Source organism: Chrysemys picta, chromosome 10 (genome assembly GCF_011386835.1).
Source record: "Chrysemys picta bellii isolate R12L10 chromosome 10, ASM1138683v2, whole genome shotgun sequence".
NCBI lineage: Eukaryota > Metazoa > Chordata > Testudines > Emydidae > Chrysemys > Chrysemys picta.
The window spans coordinates 45,284,840-45,310,501 of NC_088800.1; the positions used below are offsets into that span (position 1 = coordinate 45,284,840).

Below are 25,662 nucleotides of genomic sequence, written 5' to 3' on the forward strand. Positions count from 1 at the left end.
AGGAGAGAGATCACTTGATCATTGCCTGTTAGGTTTACTCCCTCTGGGGCACCTGGCATTGGCCACTGTCGGTAGACAGGATACTGGGCTAGATGGACCTTTGGTCTGACCCAGTACGGTCTTTCTTATGTTCTTATGATGTTTTAAAGAAAGTCACACCAGTGAACTGGTGGAAGTCACTTAAGCACTTGGATTCAGAGACTGTTAAAGTGATAATCTCACTTTTAACAGCAGTCAGTAGCTTCTTCTGCTGGTGTAGAAAGAATATTTTCTTCCTTTTGGACTAATTCATTCCAAATTGAAAAATCATTGGGGACTTGAAAAAGCAGGAAAGCTTATTTTTCTTTTCCAGATTATGAACAAACAGGAAAGTGAAGGTGAAGACAACTGCAGAAGCCAATATTTTAAGTTTCTCATGTTGACCTGGCTGACATAGTCAATTTAATTTTTGTGGGTATTTTTTTTAAATATTTCATTTAACTATTTTAGTTAAAAACAATTTTAACAAAAACAAACCTGATTTTAAAAAACGTGAATGTATAACTAAATTCAAACATTCATATGCTTGTTTTGTTAAAATATTATATGTTTGCTGTTGAAAAAAAAATCCAGAATACATGTTGTTTTAGTTAAATAAAACAATTTAAATGTCTGTCTGGTGATGTTCTCCTCCTAATACAACATGGCAAGAAAATCCTCCAAATATTAATGATTAACCTGTTGAATTGGAGATAGTTCACCTCCCAAAGACTTCATAAATATCTACTTCAATTATCTTTGGTAAATGAAATAACCAAACAATCATTCATTTTCTGATACAGTTGTAAAACTAATCTGAAAAGTTTTCAAAGTAAATCACTTTAAAAATGTATAGTGTACCTTCTATAAATGAAACCTATATCTATCTCGGAGTTTTGAAGAATATGTATTAAGGTTATAACAACCAACAAGAATGCACTTTTATGTAGAAATCCATGATTAAATTGAGTGTTCCTGACTAATGATTTAAATCAAATCCACCCTGATCTGAAGCCGCTGGGATAGTAGAGAGAGAGCTACTGGCAGAGTGTTATCCACGAGGCCCTCAACTTTGAAAAGCACTCACCCACCCTTGATCAGAAATAGTCCAGATCTGTTCAGGGCACCCTACAACACCCATATGTTTTTCTGGATTTTTGAGGAGGGTTAGGACATAGAAGGAATATGGTAGTAACTAAGGTGCTATGGAATATTGGTTTGCTTATTATTAGATGATGGCTAGTTCTTCTTCGAGTGCTTGCTCATATCCATTCCATTAGGTGTGCGCGCACCGCGTGCACGATCGTCGGAAAATTTTCTACCCTAGCAACACCGGCGGGTCGGCTGTGGAGCCCCCTAGAGTGGCGCCTTCATGGCGCTGAATATATACCCCAGCCGACCCGGCACCCCCTCAGTTCCTTCTTACCGCCCCTGACGGTCGTTGGAACTGTGGAGCGCGGCATAGCTGTTCTCCACTCTCCCTAGCTTAGTTAGTTATTCACAGTTATAGTTCTAGTTGTTTATAGTTAAATAGTTTTTAAAAAGTTGTTCATTTGTTCTAGTTGTTATAGTAGTTCAGGGGATTAAGGGGGTCGTCTCCCCCTTTCTCCCCCGGCCGCGGGGCCGGGCTCATGCCCAACGCTCCCGGCTTCAAGCAGTGCGCCTTCTGCGCTAAGCCTATGCCCACAAGCGACCCGCACGACTCCTGTCTGAAGTGCCTGGGAGAGTCCCATCAAACAGATAAGTGCAAGATCTGTAAGGCCTTCAGACCAAGGACCAAGAAGGAGCGGGACTTTCGGCTCCGGCAACTCCTTATGGAGGCGGCACTTAGTCCGGACGTTCCTTCAACGAGTCAGGCCCCGGCACCTAGCACCTCGGTGCGCAGTGCCCCGGCGGCACCGGCCATGCCGACCACGCGAGTGGCGTCGGACAAGCCTCCCCGGCACCGGACCTCGTCGGCACCGCAAGCACAACAAGTGCCTCGGCGCCGGTCATTATCCCCGGGGCATAAAAAAGCCCATAAGACGGGGACCTCCGTGCCGAAGACGCCGGCTCCCCCAGTGCCGGGGGTAGAGCCGCGTCCGCCTGTGGAGCACCGGAAACAGGTGCCTCCAGCACCGTCGACTCCGGCGCCGAGGCCGTTGAGTCCGGTGCAGATAGCGTCTCCGCCGAGACCGGCAGTGATACAGTGCCTCCCGTCGACTCCAGAGACCTTCGCGGCGGCGAGAGACTTAATAGCTCTCACGGAGCCGGCACCGCAACCACCGGCACCGCAGGCACCGTTGACTCGTCCGGTCCAGTCTAAGGGGAAACCTGCCTTGATGCGCCCTCCATCGCAAGGGCTGGAACCACGGCACCGGTCCAGGTCCCGAAGCAGGTCCCCACGCCGCTCGCAGTCCCGGCGCCGAATATCACCTCGGCACCGGTCGTACTCGCGGCCAAGATCTTCGTCGCGGCACCGCTCTACGTCTCGGCACCGTTATGATCGTCGGCACCGATCAACATCGAGACGTAGTTCTCGGCACCGCTACAGTCGACGCTCGACGTCGAGAGGCCGCTCCCGGTACCGGGCCTACTCCAGGTCGTCGTCGAGGTCCAGATCCAACTCCCGGCACCGACGAGGTCATCGGCACCGGTCGAGGTCCCGGCACCGATCGCCGGCACAGCGTAGAGATGGAACATCTCCGGACCGGCACCGTGCGGCACCGCAGCCCACGGGATTTGTCTCGACGCTCTCGGCACCGCCATGGCCATCGAGATCGGTGTCTCGCTCCTCTGAGGACCTATCGAGATCGGCATACCCCCCTCAGGGGCAAGCCGAGGAACAGGACTCGGGCCATTGGCAGGAGATAACAGAGGACCATACTCATGGCCCATCTCACTGGTCGTTCTGGACCCCGTGGACGTACCATCAGGCGCAAGGGGCTCCAATAGCTTCGACCTCTCGTTCGGGTCACTCCGTTAGAAGGGCCCCGGAGTCCACAATCTCTCGGCCTCCGCCAGGGGGCATGGAGGCTTCCGTGCCCGCACCACCTGACGTCCTGGACCCAAGCGCAGGTGATGCTCCGGCCCAGGAGCAGGGAGACCAGGACCCTCCCTTGGATCCTGTACCACCGGAGGCATCTTCCTCTTCCTCTCCGGATGAGGCAGTGGCGGGCACATCGTGCACGGGTCCACCTCCAATAGATCTTCGGGCTCACCAGGATCTCCTGCGTAGGGTGGCCCGTAATATGGACCTGCAGGCGGAGGAGATAGTGGAGGTGCAGGACCCCATCGTGAATATCCTCGCAGCGGATGCCCCATCGAGGGTGGCGTTACCCCTGATCCGCACGATACAAGCGAATGCGACTATGATATGGCAAACTCCTGCCTCTATCCCACCCACAGCGAGAGGGGTGGAAAGGAAATACTTTGTTCCGTCCAAAGACTACGGGTACTTGTATACCCACCCCCAGCCGTGCTCACTGGTGGTGGCATCAGTGAACGCAAGGGAGCGCTACGGTCAGCAGGCCGCAGCGCCCAAATCGAAGGAGGCTAAGCGCCTCGATTTGTTTGGCCGTAAAGTTTATTCAGCCGGAGGGCTGCAACTTAGAGCGGCTAACCAGCAGGCGCTCTTGAGCCGCTACAACTTTAACTCCTGGAACTCTATGGGGAAGTTCAAGGAATTGGTTCCCCAAGAGTCCAGGGAGGAGTTTGGAGCCCTGGTAGAGGAGGGTAAGAAGGTGGCTCAGACCTCCTTACAGGCCTCCTTAGACATAGCGGACTCTGCTGCGAGAACCCTGGCCTCAGGTATCGCTATGCGGAGGATCTCCTGGCTCCAGGTTTCGGGGTTGCCTCAGGAACTGCAGCAAACCCTGCAGGATCTGCCCTTCGAAGGACAAGGGTTGTTTTCAGAGAAAACGGACTCTCGCCTGCAGAGCCTCAAGGACTCCAGGACAATCATGCGTTCCCTGGGGATGCATGTTGCGGGCCCTCAGCGCAGGCCATTTAGGCCGCAGCCTCAGCGCTTCTACCCCCCCCCCCCCCCCCCCCGCCTCGTCAGAGACAGGACTCGGCCCGGAGGCGAGGGCGAGGTGGTAGAAGAAGGTGGACCGGCCCTCAACCCGGTCAGAACCAGGGGCCACCTAGACCACCTTCAGGCCCCAGGCAGAACTTTTGAAGGTGCGGTCGAGGACGGCGCCCCAGTCATCCCCCAGGATCCAGCCCCCTCCTTTCGGGATCGCCTTTCCCATTTCCACCGTGCTTGGTCCCTTATAACTTCGGACCGTTGGGTCCTTCACACGGTGGACAGGGGATACGCTATCCAGTTTTCTTCAATCCCCCCCTCCTCCCCCCCTTCCCCGTCCCTCTTCAGGGACCCTTCTCACAAGCAACTTCTTATACAGGAAGTTTCTACGCTCCTTGCTATGGGGGCCATAGAGGAGGTTCCAGTAGAGTTAAGGGGCAGGGGATTTTATTCCCGTTACTTCCTGATCCCCAAGTCCAAAGGAGGTCTGCGACCCATCTTGGACTTGCGCGGACTCAACAAATTCGTAGTAAAGTTGAAGTTCCGCATGGTCTCTTTGGGGGCCATTATCCCTTCCCTCGATCCTGGAGACTGGTTCGCCGCCCTCGACATGAAAGACGCATACTTTCACATCGCAATTTACCCGCCTCACAGACACTTCCTGCGATTCGTGGTAAGCACGGTGCACTACCAATTTGCAGTCCTTCCCTTCGGCCTATCCTCGGCCCCAAGAGTGTTCACGAAATGTATGGCTGTCGTGGCAGCGTACCTTCGTCGGCAAGGGATACAGGTGTTCCCGTACCTAGACGACTGGCTGGTACGCGGTCGCATCAAAGAGCAAGTTCGTGCTCACGTCCACATAATAGTGCACACATTCAACGAGTTGGGCATCCTACTCAACAAGGACAAATCCACTCTAGAACCTACCCAGAGAATAGAATTCATCGGCGCAGTTCTAGACTCCAGACGTGCACAAGCCATCCTGCCAGACAACCGCTTTTGCACCATCACGAGCCTCATTCAAGGGCTCAAGGCCTTCCCAACTACCACGGTGAGGTCGTGCCTTACCCTGCTGGGTCACATGGCTTCCTGCACGTACGTAACCAGGCATGCCAGACTTCGGCTTTGCCCACTCCAGACCTGGGTGTCATCGATATACCGCCCACATCGGGACAGCCTGAACACGGTGGTCACGGTCCCGAACTCGGTCCTGACCTCCCTCACCTGGTGGCTAGATCACAATGTGGTTTGCGAGGGGATGCCGTTTCACGCCCCACAACCCTCTCTGCACCTGGTCACAGACGCTTCATCTCTGGGTTGGGGCGCCCATCTCAACGAGCACCATACCCAGGGCCTGTGGACTGCACCTCAGCTAGCCCTACACATCAATGTTCGGGAACTGATGGCGGTGCGCCTGGCGTGCCAGGCATTTCTCAATCTCCTACGTGGCCGCTGTGTGTTAGTTCTCATCGACAACACCACGGCCATGTTTTACATCAACAAGCAAGGAGGAGCACGTTCGTCAATTCTATGCCAAGAGGCCATTCGCCTGTGGGACTTCTGCATCGCCCACTCAATCCATCTCACGGCATCGTTCCTCCCTGGAGTCCAGAACACTTTAGCGGACCGACTCAGCAGGTCCTTTCAGACGCACGAGTGGTCTATCCGTCCGGACATCATACATTCCGTTTTCCAGAAGTGGGGGTTTCCCCAGATAGACCTGTTTGCATCTCGAGACAACAGGAAGTGCCACGTGTTCTGCTCCCTGCAAGGTCGAGCTCCGGGCTCCCTCTCGGATGCGTTTCTCCTTCCCTGGAAAGACCACCTGTTTTATGCCTTCCCTCCGTTTCCTCTGGTCCACAAGGTACTGCTCAAATTGCGCAGAGACCAGGCACAGGTAATTCTGGTCGCTCCAGCGTGGCCGAGACAACATTGGTACACCACACTGTTGGAACTCTCGGTTCAGACACCGATCCCGCTTCCATTATGTCCGGATCTCATCTCTCAGGACCACGGCCGGCTGCGTCACCCCGACCTGCAATCTCTTCACCTCACGGCGTGGCTGCTCCATGGTTCACCCATGCAGAGCAACAATGCTCACTCTCGGTCCAACAGATTCTGCTGAGCAGTAGAAAGCCTTCAACACGGACCACATACTTGGCCAAGTGGAAGCGGTTCTCCTGTTGGTGCGAACAACGAGCCACGTCCCCGTTACAGGCACTTATTCCTCTCATATTGGAATATCTCCTCTCCCTAAAACAGCAAGGGTTGGCGATATCTTCAATTAGAGTTCACCTGGCCGCTATATCAGCCTTTCACCCAGGAGAACTCGCGTCCTCGGTATTCTCTAACCCGATGGTCGTTAGATTCCTCAAGGGCTTAGACCGGATGTACCCACAACAACGTCAGCCCGTTCCGACGTGGGACCTCAACCTGGTTCTCTCCAAGCTCACAGGTCCTCCATTCGAGCCACTGGCCACCTGTTCACTTTTGTACCTATCCTGGAAGACAGCCTTCCTCGTAGCCATCACCTCAGCAAGGCGCGTTTCTGAACTCAGGGCGCTTACATCCGAGCCCCTTACACAGTTTTCCATAAGGATAAAGTGCAGCTTCGTCCACATCCTGCCTTTCTCCCTAAGGTGGTTTCTCCATTTCAAATCAACCAGGATATATTTCTCCCGGTCTTTCATCCTAAACCACATGCTACTCGCCAGGATCAACGTTTGCATTCTCTGGACGTACGCAGGGCCCTGGCCTTCTATATTGACCGCACAAGGCAATTTAGAAAGACGACGCAACTCTTCGTTGCAGTGGCCGACCAAATGAAAGGCTCACCGGTCTCCTCACAACACCTATCCTCCTGGATTACGTCTTGCATCCGGACTTGCTATGACCTGGCAGGTGTCTCAGCACCACACCTCACCGCTCACTCCACGAGGGCCCAAGCTTCCTCGACTGCTTTCCTGGCGCAAGTTACGATCCAGGACATTTGTAGAGCAGCGGTTTGGTCATCAGTCCACACGTTTACAGCTCACTATGCACTAGTGCAGCAGTCCAGGGACGATGCTGCCTTCGGATCAGCGGTTTTGCACACAGCAATGTCTCACTCCGACCCCACCACCTAAGTTGGGCTTGGGAGTCACCTAATGGAATGGATATGAGCAAGCACTCGAAGAAGAAAAGACGGTTACTCACCGTTGTAACTGTTGTTCTTCGAGATGTGTTGCTCATATCCATTCCAAACCCGCCCCCCTTCCCCACTGTCGGAGTAGCCGGCAAGAAGGAACTGAGGGGGCGCCAGGTCGGCTGGGGTATATATTCAGCGCCATGAAGGCGCCACTCTAGGGGGCTCCACAGCCGACCCGCCGGTGTTGCTAGGGTAGAAAATTTTCCGACGATCGTGCACGCGGCGCGCGCACACCTAATGGAATGGATATGAGCAACACATCTCGAAGAACAACAGTTACAACGGTGAGTAACCATCTTTTTTTGTAAATAGGCATGCGGCAATTCTCCAAAAAGGGCCATAATTTCAGAGTTTAATGTACCCAGCCTGTCCACACCCACATCCTAGATCATTTGAAGCTTATTTTATGTACATTTAGACAAGGTGTGATGTGGAGCTATCAAATGGTGCTGTAAGTGAGCTGTGCATACAATTTGTGACACACTCTTGACATCTGCAACATACTTTCTGCTGTACATGTGTTAACAAGATGTGACTCCGTGACTCTGTGTCATCCCTATTTGGTACTGGGAAAAATCTGTAATTTAATATTGCCAAAACAGTTAAGCTTACTGCTGCAGAGATCTTGCCAAATTGGGGGGGAGAGACAGACAAGCGATCATTTCTGCAGCAGGAAAGTTGGTAGCAGTGTTACATGACCAGAATGAGAAAGAAAAGGAGTCTCAGAGACCTGTATTGCTTGCACCTGAATCTAGCCATCAAAAAGCCATCAATTTACTGGACAAACTCTCACCATGTGAGGACAGTTTTGAAGAGCATGTCAAAAGAGCATCTTGGCAAACAAAAATTTGGATGTCTTTGAACATAGGTAAATGAAATACTGGATCACCATTACAACATGGATGGAAAAATATGGATGATGAACTACTTCCTGTATGGCATCTGAGCTTCTTCAAAACTTCGTTTGTGCCTGTACCCATAGGGGTTGCTTCCCAATCAACTGTGTCTGTTGTCAGAACAATCTTGCCTTGGCATGTACACAGTTCTGTTCAGGGAATGAGGACTGTGGTGACCCATGCATTCTCAACAGAGGTATTAAGGATGAACAAGATGATGATAACAACTAGAAATGTCACCAGCACTATTATATTTCAATGATACCTTTAGAAATTTATTATTAGGTTTGTTTTACCCTAGAGATTGTTGTTGTGATGGTTTGAGATCCCAAAGAAATCCAATTTTATATCATGAAATAATATGTAGACTAATTAAACTAACAAACGAATGCAAATGGTTCAAAGTGGTCATTTTTTTATGTGTTGATGATGTCATTGCTTATCCCTGTTTCTATAATAACAGCACCACTTGACAGCTCCACGTCATACCTCATCTTAAAGTAGACCTAATAAGATTTCAAGTGATATATGACGTATATGTGTGTAGAGAGATACATTAAGTCAGTCTAATTGGTGGGTTCTGCTGCTTGCCTAAAACGAGACCAGACTGCTTTGCTGTGTAAGTTTGTACTCAGATCTTTCAGATGATTGCCCTTTGTGGAAATAAATATTCACATAAATGAATAAAATCTTGTAGAGATTAATATGTTTTACTTTTAGTGAAGGCATCAAATTTTCAAATAAACACTATTAGACTGAGCTATGAATAAGGCCTAAAACATTTTAAAATGTATTTTCAGGTCCTACCTCACTCATATTTTGTATGCCACTAATTTGATTCATATATGGATAATTAATTGTATTCACAACTAAGATACACAACTTTTGATTAGTTATTATGCCAAATGGTGCTTAAAAGTTTGAAGTACTACATTAATTCTTCCCTCCAGCCTGAGCTGCAAATTTGAAATGAGATTGGGAAAAAAAAGAAACTTGGATATTTTTGTTGTTGTTGTTGGGGAAAAGGAGTGATTTGGTATGACAATGAAAGGAAAGCTCATCTGGGGATTTTGGGGAGGGACTAAATATAATTGGTTCTCTCACTCATTGGAGGCAGTGCATGTGGCTGACTTCATAGCAGACCTTAATCAAGCTGCTACCTGTTGAGGCTATTCAATCTTCCTGCTCCAAACATTGGTAAAAGAGTTGCAAAGCTATGAAAAGGTACTTAAAGAAACCATAATGCAAAGCTTACAGTAAACAACACTTCTTTATTCCCGTCATTGTAATTATGAGGGACGTCCATTCCTAATCTTTGAACATCTAAAAGTGAATCCACAGATTATGCAAATACAAGTACTATCAAGTCAAATATAGAATTCTATCTAGCTTAGCACGGTAAGGAAACAATGAAGTGCTGAAGTTGCACTGTTGCTAAACACTGGTTTCCATTGGAGATCACTAGGTATCAGTGTTTAAACATTAAAAAGTTTAAAATAGCTCCAAAATAGTGAAGGAATTAAATGGAGCCCATGAATAGGGATGTTGCAAGTATAATATTCTGCATGTGAAATTCTGCATAAGCATTTAGCAATTAAAATTGTTCCTTGCGTGGATAATGACATTAGGAGGGAGAGGGAGGGAAAGCAGAGCTGCCAAGGCTGCTTTGAAGTTTAATTGTCTATTTGGTAACGAAACACATAATCTTCCATTACAAATCTTATTTTATATGGTAATTGGCTCATTTGCTCTCTGGTTATCAATTTAACTTCTCTACCACAAACATCTGCATTTATGTTGTGTTTAATCAGTGTGAATGCTAAACAATGAAGTAGTTAAACTGTAAAAGAGCACATTTTAAAGGCATTATTTTTAAATCATTAAAAAGAAAATAACTGAAAATGAAATGTACATTTTCCATATTAAACATTTGTGAACAACTTGGCTTTTGCCCCGTAGCGTAGAAGAGCACTTCTTATTTGAAAGAGACAAAGATTCCAACTCTAGTCTCTTAAACAAAGATTACATGGGAGTAGGTTACAGCACACACAGTTTGACATCCATTTTTGTGATAGTCTCCCCCAAGATTTAATTTACATTTCCCCCTACTTGTGTGTACTGCCCTGACTTAGAGGGACCACACTGCTCCTAGAGGTAATTTGATGAAATTATGCATTAACATTTCAAACTGTAGGGGTTGTGTTCTGTCTTGTAGGTGGAATTGGAAGAATAGTCCCAGCTCTGTTTGTTTCACATATTTTCTGTCTTGAAAATATTGGGGCAACCTTTCAGTTTTCCATCCCTCCATCCCTACACACACCTTTTGACTATTGACTTTCATTCCCAAGCCTTTCTTTTGCTCCCTTTCCTGCCTTTGTAAGTAACCTTGGATATATTTCCTGCCTGTTTAGTCCTGATAAATATATATAAGTTTTCCCAAAGCTTTGTAGTAATGTTCTGCCAATAATATGCAGTCTTTACTTGCAAGATTGTGACATCTATAACTAGCTGTTGGGGAATAGATGACAGTGGACATTGCTCACACTTCTCTTGAAATAGGAAGACCAACTATGTGTCTTTGGTGATGCTTCCAGCCCCTAGTTGCCTAAATAGCAAGATGTTTGAATGTACTTGTTCGTTAACTGGGATCATAGATGGGCAAAAGTGCTATTGAGATTTAGGTCTCATAGTTACTACTGGAATTTTGTCCTTATTAGAAAGCCACTACACAGTTCAGCACAATTGGCAATCTTTGCTCAAATAACATATGGAATTAACCTATAATATCCCCACCTGCTAGGAAGTCTAACAGTGGTGTAATAGAATCTTGTATCGTGTTTGGATGTAAATGTAAATAGCACTTAATCCTTGCAACAGGGTGGCTTGCCCCTTAAGGGCTGGGGCTAGCCAGCCCTGATTACAGAATGAGCCATACCTGGGAGAGATCAGAGTAATTACCCAGTAAAGACTACAAGCAGAAGACTACAATGAAGGGGGAATGCTCAGGGATTAGAGACTGCTAGGAGTGAGCAGGCTCTATGAGAGAATCCTGGGAGTGAGGGTTGAGACTCCAGCCAGGTAGGGCCTGGGAGTGGCCTGCCAAAAAGGAAAGGTCCCTGGAAGGCGGCCAGGGAGAATGAAGAGAAATCTTTGTGTGGACTTTTGGATGGACTTGAACATTTTATTTTGAATGTTTGTTAATTTAATAAAGTATAACCCAAGAAGGGATGTGAATGGACAAAAGTACAAAGTCAGAAGGGACCATTGTAATCATCTAGTCTGACCTCCTGCACATTGCAGGCCACAGAACCTCACCCACCCACTCCTGTAATAGACCCCTACCCTCTGGCTGAGCTACTGAAGTCCTCAAATCATGGTTTAAAGACTTAAAGTTACACCAGATTAAACTTGCAAGTGTCCCATGCCCCATACTGCAGAGGAAGGGGAAAAAACACCCCCAGGTCTCTGCCAAATCCAGGGGAACATTCCCTTCTGACCCCAAATATGGCAGTCAGACCCTGAGCATGTGGGCAAGACCCACCACCAGACACCTGGGGAGGAATTCTCTGTTGTAACTCATCTGTAGTAACCCCATCTAGTGTCCCATCACACAGAACAATCCAAGAGGGGAAACTGAGGTGGGGGCACTCGAGAAGCAGTTGACCCTGTTATAGTCCTTGTTGCAGATTTCTAAACTTATTAGCAAGAGTTCTGACTTTACTCCTAAATGTGGAATTTTTGAGAACAGAGAGTGGAGGGGAAATAAGTAAACTTTTGCAATTATTTTTTAAAATATTGCAATCTTTCTTTTGACCAGTTGTCAGTGCCTAAAGAGGAGATAGTAGGAACTTGAAGTTTGGCAGGGACATAATTCCAGGATCATAGATATGCCTTATGAGGGTCTGGTGAAAACCAGCTTTGATCTGGCCAAGTGATAATGACTTCTTAAAATGTCCTTTTCACATACACGCATTTTTGTTATATGGCTGTGATCTGCAGAAGTTCCGTTGGCACTTCATAGGTATGTATACAAGCAGAGTGGAAGTTTCCTCTTGTTAGATGTTTCAGCATTCTACTTGAGATGCGCAATAGCATGCATAAGAAAGTTAAGTGGAATTTCATTTTTAATGTGTAAGTTCATGTGTACTTTACTCTGTGACAGTGTATGCAAGGGTACAGTGCTCCAAAGGAGTCCTGTCTCATTCCCTACTATGAATAGTTATGTGTATGTAGGAGGGAGAGCATGGAAGGAATAATATCTGCTTCTAGAATATGTAAAGGTGAGTATGGAAGATTTGCAGGGGTTCTTCATGGAATCTTCCTTCACTGAATGCACATATTGTTCAGGACAGAGTGTTCTGCTTCTGTCTAACAAATGGTTTGCATGCAATGAAATATTTTATTTTACCTTAGGAAATTCCATAAAACAGACAGCATAAAAGGAAAGATGATGATACAAAATGAAGTTCAGAAGTCAGGACATTATTAAGTTACAGTTGTCCTTGCAACCTTGTGTGTGTGCAATGTAGCCTCTATTTATGTGATTGGATACTATTTTCATTATGCAAGATCCGTGCTTCACACCATGCCCAGATTGAACAGCGATTGTATCAAATGAGGCAGGAGTCCTGTTGTAAAAATAATGTATGATTGTGAAATTAAAGGCTGTACTGTAATGAACATGCATGAAGTTAAGTTTGAACAGAAAAGCTGTGTGTGTGTGTGTGTTTGTGTTTCCAAGGAGAAACTTTCTTCCATTTTTATGATAGTTTTTATGAAAACACAGGTAATGGAGAAGACCTTGTAATAAAATGGTTAGTGGACATGGGGGAGAAGTGCTTAAACTGGTCACTTTTTATAGCAAAGTGTTTCCATATTCTTATGTCCTTATTAAGTTGCTTCATTTATAAGCCAGAGCTACAGTTAGTGTTTGGAGAGTTGCTTGTCTCCAGATAACCATAAAAAAACCCTTCACATACAGACAGCCTTCAATAAAAATGGAACTGTGTTCTTAGGAAGAAATGTAACATGTTCTAGCATTCCTTCACTTTCCTTAGCAGGAAATAAATCCCATTGACTAGTCAAGTATGTGAGATGTTTGCCTAAACTCTGTTGCCCTTACATATTGACTTTATTTGACAAATGGTGAAGGGGAAAAGAGTGCTTTTGACTCTCCCGGGAATCAGGGCTGCCAAATAAGTAAGCAAATTGTTCTTATGTCTGTGTGTGTACCAGAAACAAGCAAGCGTGAACATTCTTCAGAACAGGTGATATTCATAGAGTTTTGCTGCAAGCAATTCCTCATTCTGCCACTAAGCTAAAGAGTCTTAGGGGTAGCACTTTGTATCGAGCCTCCCAGGTCGGGTCAACAGATTCAGTCTGGTGGGGCTCATACTAATGCTTTAAAACTAGCTGTATAGACAGTGCTTTGAAGTTGCAGCTTGGGCTTTGAAGCCTGTGGAGGCGGGTGGGCTTTGAAGGCTGAGCTTTGACTTCAAAACACTGTCTATACAGCTAGTTTTAGAGTACTAGTGTGAGCCTCTCCACCCTATTTTGTCGACCCGAGCTGGGAGGTGTGCTACAGAATGCCATGTAGACACGCACTTAAGGTATGTCAACACAGCGAACAAACATTCCCAGCTGGCCCGGATCAGCTGACTCAGTCTCATGGGCTTGGGCAGTGGGGCTGTAAAATTGCTGTGTAGATGTCAGGGCCGGCTCCAGGGTTTTGGCCGCCCCAAGCAGCCAAAAAAAAGAGCCGCGATTGCGATCTGCGGCGGCAATTCGGAGGGAGGTCCTTCACTCCCAGGCGGAGTGAGGGACCGTCCGCCAAATTGCCGCCGAATACCTGGACGTGCCGCCCCTCTCTGGAGTGGCCGCCCCAAGCACCTGCTTGAGAAGCTGGTGCCTGGAGCCGGCCCTGGTAGATGTTGGGACTCAGGCTGGAGCCTGGGCTCTGGGATTGTCCCCCCTTGTGAGGCCTCAGAGCTCAGGCTCCAGCCTGATCCTAAACATCTACACCATAATTTTAAAGCCCCTCAGCCTGAGCCCCATGAGCCCCAGTCAGCTGACCTGGGCCAGCCATGGGTGTTTAATTGCAGTGTGGACATACCTTGTCCGCTGGTCCTTGTTTCTTAGCAGTAAATCTGTTCCATAGCAGGCTTGTGTTACTTATAAAAAAATTCTATAACTTTTATTACTTGAAATTCCAAAATATGGCCAATTTTGGAATTGTTACATGAATTTCAAGCATCTACATTTGAGTATTTTAATCCACCATTGATATATGTAATCAGGTGGAATTACTTCTCTGCTGTAAAAGAGAGTATATACAACACATATTGGAAACAGTCTTAAATTACTTTCTCCCTGGGGTCTGCCTATGTTTTCTTATATCAGAGGGGTAGCCGTGTTAGTCTGGATCTGTAAAAAGCAACAAAGAGTCCTGGGGCACCTTATAGACTAACAGATGTATTGGAGTATAAGCTTTCGTGGGTGAATCATGTTTTCTTGTCAAGCTTAGCTGTTCCTAGGGTTATCTCTGCATTGTCTCTTCTGACCCATCCTCCATTTCTTACTGTAGTCAGACCTACACACCATTTTATAGACCTGGAGCAGTCCTAACACTACCCACCTATTCTCGCTGCTAGCATATGTCAGCAAAATAGCCCTGCATCTAGAGTTTCACATTCTTTCCAAGTATACAGCAGCCATTAACTAATGCTATTCTGGAATCCAAATTGGTATGATCAGTTGTACTGGCTAAAAGATACACAAAAATAATGTAACTTTATCTCCTTTCTCTGACTTGGTTCTGGGTGAATGATCCATCATATTTTACTTTACCATCAAATAAACATGTTTTACAGTACTTCTGTCTTTAACATATTATTTATATGGCATCAAGTGAGGTTGCTCAATGTTATACACGATGTCTGCTGGTCTGGCCTTGTTTTTTTATTTTTGTTTATTTTGAGCGCCATAAAGGTTCATGGTATTGAACAGGCACATAAGACCTAATTCTTGCCTTACAATCTAAGTGAGACAGCATGCAGATGAAAAAAGAGTAGAAAATGTTTGATATGACACAAAATTGTGTAAATTGAGTTGTCATGTTATTCATAAAGACATCAAGGTGATTCGTACTTTAAGAATGTGAGAGAGACACAAAATTTCAATCTTTAGGTATGTGTTACTTTTTTTGGTTTTGTCAGTTTATCTGTCTTTTTGTTCCCTAGGATATGTAAATTTAATTTAATTTTTCATTCAGTTTATTTGGTGGTGATGTTCCACCTTGAGTTTCAAGCATTAGGATTCTGGGCATAACTACACCTTGTGTTTACAAGAAATCTGTATTATACAAATTGTCTTCTTTAATATAGACTAGTTACAATTCTTTGTTTTCTGGAGCCCAACTTGACTTACAGTATTTCTAAAATGCAACTTATTAAATATTTATGTAGTACTTTTCATCTACAGATCTTGAAGCCCATTACAAAGATAAGTAGGTGTTATTCCCATTTTACAGATGGAAGAACTTTGGCATAGTGAACTTAAAGGCTCTATTGTACAAACTTACTTGTGTTGCTGAGAACTTGCCTCATTGGATTAGTTCCATTAAATGTGGTGTAAAGATTGTACAATGGAGCTCTAAGTGGTCTGCCCAAAGTCACATGGCGAGTCAATGACAGAACCATGAATGGTCTCTTAGCTCCTGGTCTGAGGCCATCTCTATATTATGGGAGCTGCAGGAGTATATCTACGATGACCTGGCTATAATGCTGTAACCTCATAGTGTAGACGCAGACTTCAGTGACGGAAGGGATTTTTCCATTGTTGTAGGAACACCACCTCCACAAGCAATGGTAGCAGTGCTTAATTTGTGCCAGAGCTTGCCAGGCTGAGCCCCGGCACCTCTGGGCTTGGCAGTTCATAGTTCCGGGACCTCTGGGCTTGCTGTGTTAGTTATGAAGGTAAAAAAAAATAGCTTGAGCCGCAGTACCTCTTTCATTACCAATTAAACACTGAATGGTAGTTAGGTTGAAAGAAGCATTCTTCCATCGACTTAGCTGCTTCTACATCAAGAGTTAGATCGACATAGCTTTGGTACCCAGGGGTGTGGATTTTTCTCACATCTTGGTTCCGTAGCTGTGGTGACTTAAGGTTTAAGCATAGACCAGACCTGATACCCTATGCCACTGCACACTGCCTCCATTTAGAATGCAGCTGTCTAACAGGCATACAAGAGGGTGCAACATATTACTCAACAACAGAAGTCTTATTGTTGGACCCCAGTTAAATTCTGCATTGATTTTTAAATACTTTTGATTTTTAGGCTCTTAATGAGTAGCTCCATCATATATGACTCATCTTCTTCTCCCATATATTCCCATCAGATCACTTCAGTTCAAAATAGCTGGCTGTTTAATTGGCCCTGACTATAATCTTGAAACAGCAGTAGCTAGAACATTTTGTATCTATATCCCTTGGCGATGGAATGCACTTCTTGCTATTATTCATAATTCTCATTCTGTTAGAATTTAAAAGTAGTTTAAAGAATTGTTTTCTGTTTGCTTTAATTGTTCTTGATCACTGACAATTATAGCTATAATTTTCAAAGGAGCCTAAAGGAGGTAGGTGCCCAATTCCCATTGAACTGTAATGGGAGTTGGGTGCCTAACTCCTTTAGTCTCCTTTGAAAATCCCTGTCTACATTGCTACTGTTTGTTTTACAGTGCTTGGTGTACTCTTTAGCATTGCTTATAATTAGAGCTGAGTGAATAAAGGGTTAATAACTGTCCATTCCAAAAAAAAATTAAAAATATTTGGTTTGGGTGAAACCAAAACTGACTTTATAACTTTTTGGTGAATGGAAAAGTAGAAAAAAAAATGTAAACTGAATGATTTGCTAATGTCAAAATGAATCATTTGTTTCTATCCAAAAAGTTCTGTTTTGATTTTTCAGGCATTTTGACAAAAGGAAAGGAGGACTAGATTTACAAAACTGAGGAGGAGGTGGTCATGGTGCCTTCCTCGCCAATGGTTAGGACACTGACCTGCGATTGGGGGGGATCTAGGTTCAGTCCTCTCTCTGTGATGTGGAGAAAGGGATTTGAACTTGGATCTGCCAGGTTACAGAGAGTGATGTTGCCATTGGGCTATGGCATATTCTGGTTATGGGGCTTTCTCCATCTCTTCTCTAAAACTGTTCCACTTTGTATAAATAACGACAGTTACTAGAGCAGGGCTTGAACTTGGGCATCCTACATCCTCAGTAGGTGCCCTACCGAGCAGGCAATAGAGTAATTCTCTCTCTCTCTCTTGCTGGCCCAGTGACAGTAGATAGTAATTGGGTTAATTTCAACATTACTGAAACATTTAGACTTTTTCAGTTCGATCAAAACTACTTGGTGAAATTGACACAAATACATAAATAGTTCCGGTCAACCCCAAACTGCTTTTTTCAGCAAGTAAACTCTTTGTCCCAAAAATTTCACCCAGCTCAACTTATAATTTATGTATCGTTTTATTATATAGAGAGTGAAAACTCCAATGATATTACCAAAGTCTAGATAAACAGTAACTTTTCTCCTTCTATCTTTATATGTAAAGCTCCACCTGAATTTCTGAAGCAGCCTGCTAATATTTATGCTCATGAATCTATGGATATTGTCTTTGAGTGTGAAGTGACTGGGAAACCAACTCCAACAGTGAAATGGATCAAGAATGGAGACATGGTAATCCCTAGTGACTACTTCAAAATTGTAGTAAGTACATTTTCATTTTCAGTCATTTCAACCTGTTGACCTGTACCTTAATCCTCCTTTGTACAGTAACTCCTCGCTTAACGTTTTAGTTATGTTCCTGAAAAATGCTACTTTAAGAGAAATGATGTTAAGCGAATCCATTTTCCCCATAAGAATTAATCTAAATGGGCGGGGGGGGAGGGGTAGGTTCCAGGGAAAAAAATTTCGTCAGACAAAAGACATTATATACATATACAGTATAAGTTTTAAATAATTTTAAACAAACTATTTAATACTGTACTCACCAATGTTGATTGTGAAGCTTGCTTGAGGCAGGACATAGTGAGGTCGGAGCACAGGGGCTTGCCCCACTCCATGCTCCTGCCGGGGAGTGGGGTCGGGAGCTTGCCTGCTCCCTGGCTGGAATGCCGGGCGGGCTGAATGGGATAAGCCCCCGCACCTCAATCCCACTCCCCGGCTGGAATGCTGGGCGGATGGGTGGAGCGGGGCGAGCTAAACAACCTTATAACGGAACGTTGCACGACTTTAAACGAGTATGTTCTCTAATAGATCAGCAACCAAATAACGAAACAATGTTAACCGGGATGACTTTAAGTGAGGAGTTACTGTATGTACATATAAGCTATGCTCTTTTATAGGGTCAGCTGCCTATTTTTACAGTGTGTGGTTAAGGTCCAGAAACATTAAATGGCTCCTTGAATCCTTTATTGCTGTGTAATCCAGTGTAAAGCATAGACACTATGTTCCTTACACTATAAAAGTCTGTTTCTTTATAGCATACATATTTTACGTGAGACATACACAGTAATGAATTAATTGGAGAAAGACAATCTATCAGTTTGAATTTGAACAGCATCAGTCCTTCTCATACAGTAGAAAACTGCCAAGTCATGAGGTATATGTGACCATAGATTGCTTGAGTTTTGTATAGTCATTTTGGCTGCACAAGAATTAAAATTGCAAACAAAGATGTACCATAGAGATTTACTCATGATATAATCCTGAGTTTTGGCTGAGCAAACCTTAAAGTGTAATTCTGTATGGTTTAATGAAATTCATTACTGAGATATGTATCTTAAAGGTTTAATCGGAGGCTACAAGACTGTGTAGGTAAGAACTTGATTTCCAAGTGTGCAGTCTGTCTTTTACAATCATTTTTAGTTTTACTAACATAATTATTTGATACACGATTGTATACATGCCTATGCTTAACTTCTGAATGTTAGGATCAGGTTATGATTTCCATAGCCTATTAACAATAGTTTTGTTCTGATTTTTCATGCAGCCATTTGAAAATTCAAAGTAAAAGATACTTTACCTGGGACAGGCTCATGGTTGTTATAATAGCCATAATATGTGGGCATTTTCTCAGAAAGTCATAGTAATCATTTAAAAACTAATGTGCTTGCATTTATAGTTCATTTTTAATGAATGCATCATGAAATGTTTTGCCTTCCCCCCCCCAGAAGGAGCATAACCTGCAGGTTTTGGGTCTTGTGAAATCAGATGAAGGATTCTATCAGTGCATTGCAGAAAATGATGTTGGAAATGCACAGGCTGGAGCACAGCTGATAATACTTGAACATGGTAAGATAAACTGGAAAAACATGGTGCCAGAAGGTGGGGAAAAGCAGTTTCAAGGGGCTTTTTCTGCATGAGGCATTACGTCCACAACTCAGCTAAACCAGAAAGCCTTTTTAAAGCATGAGTCATTGAGTTAAGTGTTTTTACTGTACATTAATAGTTTTTTATAGGAAAAGAATGAGTAAGCCCCAAACCATTCCCCTTTAATATGGAGAATGTACTATGTTATCCTGGAATGTTTATTTAAAAAAAAAAACACAACAGAGCCAGACTAAGATAGTACTAGGGCACAGCTAGATAAAAATATAGTGGCTATAGCTGAATTTGAAACTGATGAATGGGATTACAGAAGTGAAAAATGCGCAGTCATGGAACTTTATACAAGTGAATTAGTTCAGATAAAATTCATTTCAATTTCAGAAGCTATTCTCCCCTGTCAGAATTTATTTGTTTAAAGTAATCTCCATCACGTATGTAAACTGATAAAAGAATTCTTTAAAAGAACATTTGTGGAGTAAGATAAATATTTGTTATCATGCCCTAATCAGAGAAATCATTAATAACATTCACATCCTTACCATTTAAACATATTATGTCCCATATTACATATTTTAGGTATTAAGGGAGCATAACTACTGTCATGATAGTAGAAATACTCACCGAATAGTACCGAGAAACACCGAATAGTACAAATAACATCCTAGGGCATCATCTTGGATAACTCTTCCAGCCTCAGGTCACAAAACTTTTGGTAATCAGTCTTAGGAGGGTAGGGGAGACAACTGATATGAAGGCGAAGGAAGACATCAGGCAAGAGAGCATTCGTTTCATACTATTATTTGACTTTTGTATTGCCTGTCCGATCCTGGTCTTGTTTTAGAAGTAAGAATTCTTGGTTATGTCAAGGAAGGTACCTGCTATGCATTCTGTTGTCCACAGAAAAGGATTCCTTTGGGTTCAGAAAAATTAAAGAAGAGACATTGTTCAGATAGGACCATAGACATGGTATGACTGCACTTGCAATACTAGCAGAAATAGAACAGCTAGACATGATTTTGGGTGTTCAGTATACAGAGAATATACTGTACAATGTGGGTATGTTTCAGTGCTGGTTGAAGTCATTTCTGTATTTTACAAAATTTGCTATATATTTTGGAGTGAAAAATGCCCCTGCTGGATTCAACTGCTTTAGTGCTATAAACTATGGTATTTCCCCATCTGTCCAGTATTAGGAATCTAGATCCAACAATGGTTTACTACTATCTGTGTGTCTAGGGAACAAAATTAAAAGTAATCTTATCTCTTCTTGAGGGATTCTGATGACTACACAGGTCAGATCGAGAAGTTCTCAAAAGCTGGGAAATGGAAGGATAACTCCATATTTTCATTTTTTTTTAAATGTTGAATAATTCATATGTCTGAGTTCTAGATTCAGGCCCTGCCCAGGCTTGTACGTCCTCCCAGCTCCCAAGAGTTTTGCTTTCCTCCTTCTCTTTCAACTTTAACTCCCTGGTGTCACTCCTCTGCTGCTTGTTTCATCTCCTATCCTGCTCCAGCCATCTCTCCTGTTACAGTAGAGGACTTTGCCTTACAACTCTGTCCTTTCTTTTGCATGCTGCCAGAGGATTATGGGAGCAGTGTTGGTGGATTCTCATAACAGGTGTAACAGTACACCTATGAAATTATATTTTTCTGTTATGTGGCCTGCAATGTTTTTAACATTGCACTCCATGTGTAACACCTATATGTTCTAAATACTGCTCTTTGTTGACATATAATCACAAGGTTGATAGCATAATGTACATTTAATTTTTCTTCATTGCGAATGATGGCTTAACGAGTGGTGGAGCAAAGTCATGAGTGAGCTGTGCATATTAAATTCTAACTCATGAAAAGTGGTGTATGTGCTGCCTGCCATCACATTTATACACAGAGAGATAATATTGAAATAAGCTATTAAAGCTGTATACTATCTCAGATAAAATGAAAGGCAAGGAGGAAGTAAACTTTCAGGAATGGGAGTGTATGGATGTCTTAAAGTACATGAAGATAGTGACCTGGTAATAATCTTTGTTTTGGTGTGCATATTAAAATATATATTTTTTACACTTAAAGGTTTTTGGTTTTTTTGGCATGCTAACTCAAACAGCTGTTTTATAAATCTTCAGATTTGGCTCCTGGTGATGAGAAATATTGGCTTTGTGAAGTTTGAAAAATCAAATAAAAATGTACAACTGGCAAAAAATTGCTTACTGTCTGTGCATAGTTTTCTTACCTATTGAAAGTGCATACCTAAGTCAATTTCCTTCCCTTCCCAATCTCTCAGTTTCTTCTATCTTCTAAAGGTGACATTGGAAAGTTCCTGGCTGGGTTGGCAAGCCTTTCTAGGAGGCTTCCCTTTCCAGTAGGCTTATAATTTCAAATCCTTTCTTAAAAAAGGATTAAAATGAGAAGTTAGAGGCCATATGAAGCAGTTATGGAAAGGGCATTCCATGTTTATAGGCCAGTGCTTGAGAAATGGACAAACCGATACTACTGTGATGGGAGTCATAGGAACCAGAATACAATAAGGCATCAATAGTGTCAGTTTTGGCCCGAAGTGGGATGTGGAAAACATAAGAAATTAGCTTGGCTAAGTGGGAAAGGCAGAATTATGCAGGATCTTGAAGGTGAGGATGAGAAGTCTTTGGTATTGAGAGAGGTTAAATAGGAGTACAGCTGACCACTTCCTTACCATTCATTATTTTGTGTTGCATGTCAGCTCTTAGTCACTGCCTCTTTAACCTAGTAGTCTCTGGGCTTGTCTACACTTACTGGGGGATCGACGCATGGTGATTGATGCATAGGCAGTCAATTTAGCGGGTCTAGACCCTCTAAATCAACTGCAGATCGCTCTCCCATCGACTCCTGTACTTGACCTGAATGAAAAGCACAAAGGGAGTCAACAGGAGAGCGTCTCCCATCAACATAGCATAGTGTGGACCCCGCGGTAAGTAGATCTACTTAGATTGATCTCCCCCTGTAGTGTAGACAAGGCCTTAATCTTTCTAAACTCTTTATATGGAAGTCTTTCTTGGTGTTCGTTTTTTGTTGTCTTCCTCTAGATCTTTCCAATTTTGGTCATATCCTTGCAGAAGTGGGCTGGCCCGGCTGGGGAATGATTTCAAACTGAAATATATTGTGCTCTTGTGTTTTCTGCTGTAGATGTAATAAACATCTGTATAATATATGATAATCAGCCATAGAATAAGTCTTCATTTTCTGTGCATGTACAGTAATTTCACACTTCACAGACGCAATTCAGTGATTTGCTGCAGTTCACTGCACACTAACAATTATAGTACACTAGAAAACTGTATATAAAACAGATTTCAAATTACAGAAATTAGATATTTTGCTTTGATAACATCACCCTTTGTGGATGAGATTTTGTTTCTTTGCGTTAACGAGAAATTCTGATAAACTTGTGGCTGAGGACAAGCTATGTGTGGCAGAGACCTTGAAACAAATAGTGGGCAATTTAAAGGGGAAACAAGCTGTTAATATTTTTGGAGGGGAGGGGTCACTGGTGCCATACTAGCCGTTTGAAAGGAGGGCTGATGGGAAACACGGGTGGCCTGGTGTAGCGGGGTGAACACCTACTCCATCCCGGAAGGGGTTGGAAAAGCCCTGTAGAGGGCTGGGGCTGGGCAAGGGAGTAAAACCCCGGCTGATTGGGGGAAGTGGCTGCAGCTGGGGCCACGCCGCAAACTGAGCAACTAGGCCTTATAAGAAGGCCAGGGCAGCCAGAAGCTCAGGAGTCTCACTCTGACTTGAGAGGGAGACAGGCCTGGTTGCTGGGGAACTCACCCAGGGGACCTAGAGGGAGGCAGGGCTGGGGAAAGGCCTTAGGAGCTGGGAAGCCCTAGGCCAGCAACTCCCCAGGCTGCAGGGCCTTGTTCTAGGCCTCCTAGGTATTGGGCTTGCAGTGGGGCGGTAAAGGCAGCCAGTCCAAACCCCTTGTTGCCTGTGATGATCGGCTGATAGACTGCAGTCCAACCCAGGGTGCAGGGGCTAAACAGAGACTGGCAGTAGCCACGACTGAGGTGACGTGGGGATAGGGGGTGGGGGATTCCCCTGGGGTGGGGAAACCCAGTAAGACTGTGGGGTACTGCAGGAGGCAGAACCCTGAGATAAGGGCACCAGGGTCCTGGGAGGGACACAGGGGCCAACAGCAAGCGGATCACCGGCCTGCAGAGGGCGCTCCTGGGTCAAAGAGTTAATTCCCAAGGACGACCAGCAGGAGGCGCTGCAGGGGTGAGTCTGCGCTGTGCTACACCTGGCTAGACAACAGGGGTGGCCTGGCTAGACACAGCTCATAGTGCTGTTCCTCTCCAGCAGTACTTTCAAAGGACTGCTCTTCTGCAGGGAGCAGAGAATTGAGGGCAGCTCTGCCTATAGGGGGAGGACCTGGAAAGGTCAGAGGCCAGGCAGGATGGTCTGGGTACTATTCTTCCTACCCTACCAGTATCTCCCCTTCACTTCCCTAGACTGTAGCATTCAGCGTGTGGGTTGTGCATAACTCTCCCTCTCCCCCCCAGTGCAAATATTTTAAGTTCCTCCTCTCTCTCCTGTATTTATGGGGATACCTGCTTCCTAAGTTATCGCAAGTGATTGTGGAGTATGGCTCTGGTGCCCATCTGCCACACCCGACCCCCAATGTATGCAGGCTTTTAGGGATGTAGCTGTTGTCATAAATACTACCCTCATCTTCACCCGAGCTCTGATGCCACTCTCATTGCCTCCTGGTTCAACAGCTGAAGTACTTCTTCCTACTTCCCTTGAAGGGACCCCTGGGAGAGCTCTTTCAGACTCGTATCAGGAAGGGAGAGTCTCATTCTAGTCTCAGGAGAGGGCTCCCAGGAGTCTCTAGATCCCTCCCAAAAAGCTTTTTTAAAATGTTCGTTTTTAATTTAATTATACCCTGGTTGAGCTAGGGATGTAAAAGTTTAACTGGTTAACCGATAAGCATCAGTCTTATCAGTTTCAGTTAACATTAAACTTCGCTGCCGGCCCCGCGCACCCAGGGTCCCATTATACTATATATATTGTCAATTCAGATATATTACTTACTGCTGAGGTTTATGGGATCCTATCTTGCAGGGTTTTTAGAGAAACTAAGAAGCAAAAATGACCAGAGTCTTCATCTTGTAATGGCAGGATATTGATCTTGTGATCTCTGGTTAATCATCTTTTGGAAGGTGAAAATACTCCAAAGGTCCTACCAATATGTCCTTGTTTTCCCGCACAAAATACAGCAAGCAGATAATACTATGGATGTGAGTAAGAATCACTGCAATTAAACATCTAACCCTGCACTCCTGGCCCCAGGCCCGCCCCCAGCTGTGGCCCCAGCCTCCACCCCCTAATCTGTGTCGGTGTGTTTCCGCCCCCTCCCCCGAGAGTTAGGGCTCTGCTCCCAGGCCCAGCTCTCGGGGTAGGGGGGGGTGTGTGTGGACAGGGATAAGGAGGCGGCTGACTTTCAGCACCCCCACTATTAAAAATATTCTAGTGCCACTAGTTCACAATGAATCTACTGCGCCTATATTTTATCTTTGTCAAGTGCCTTTATTAACAACTAAAACAGCCAGTCTTATGTGTAAACTAAAACCCACTTTTTTGTTTAACTTTTTTACATAATATCCCTGAGTCGTGCATTGACCTTCCACCACTTCAATGGACTGCATTCCAGTGAGCCTTCCCTGAAGTAATTTTCCAGTTCATTTTCTACTGCATTCTCCACATTCTCTTTTTTGTTGTAATCTTCACCTAAAAGCATTACCATAGCACTCTTCTGAGTTTCATGCATTTTTTTCGGCACTGGCTCTATTGGCTCATCCGGTTCAGCACTTCTCAGTTCAGCCCTCGCACTCAGAGTTCTTCTATTTCTAACATTGATACAAGTTGCAGAAGCTTTGATTTAGCAGTGATCTGGACAGCAGGTGAAAGAAACTGCATGTGTTTATGTCGTGGATCTAACAAGGAGGCAATAAGTGCAGGTTTGGCAGTTATGGCAGTATTATTGGGTTTCATGCGATGCTCCAGAGAGTGGCGAACAACAGCCTTGAAATCAGCGACTTTTCCATTTTCGACAGGAGCTTCGCTTCCGAGGTGAATTTGGAGAAAACCGTTGCAAACTGGATAAATATATGAAATTGACATTGA

At 44.5% G+C, this 25,662-nt stretch overlaps 1 protein-coding gene across 14 annotated transcripts in view; it reads left to right on the forward strand.

Annotated features, from left to right (window-relative positions):
• Window positions 1–25,662, forward strand: part of NEO1 (neogenin 1) — a 564,730-nt gene that overhangs the window by 366,650 nt on the left and 172,418 nt on the right. For all 14 annotated transcript variants that reach the window (XM_065558583.1, XM_065558591.1, XM_065558584.1 and 11 more), the window contains 2 exons: window positions 17,720–17,874; window positions 19,341–19,461. In XM_065558583.1, the coding sequence (XP_065414655.1) occupies window positions 17,720–17,874; window positions 19,341–19,461 (276 nt within the window). The remainder of the gene's footprint in view (window positions 1–17,719; window positions 17,875–19,340; window positions 19,462–25,662) is intronic.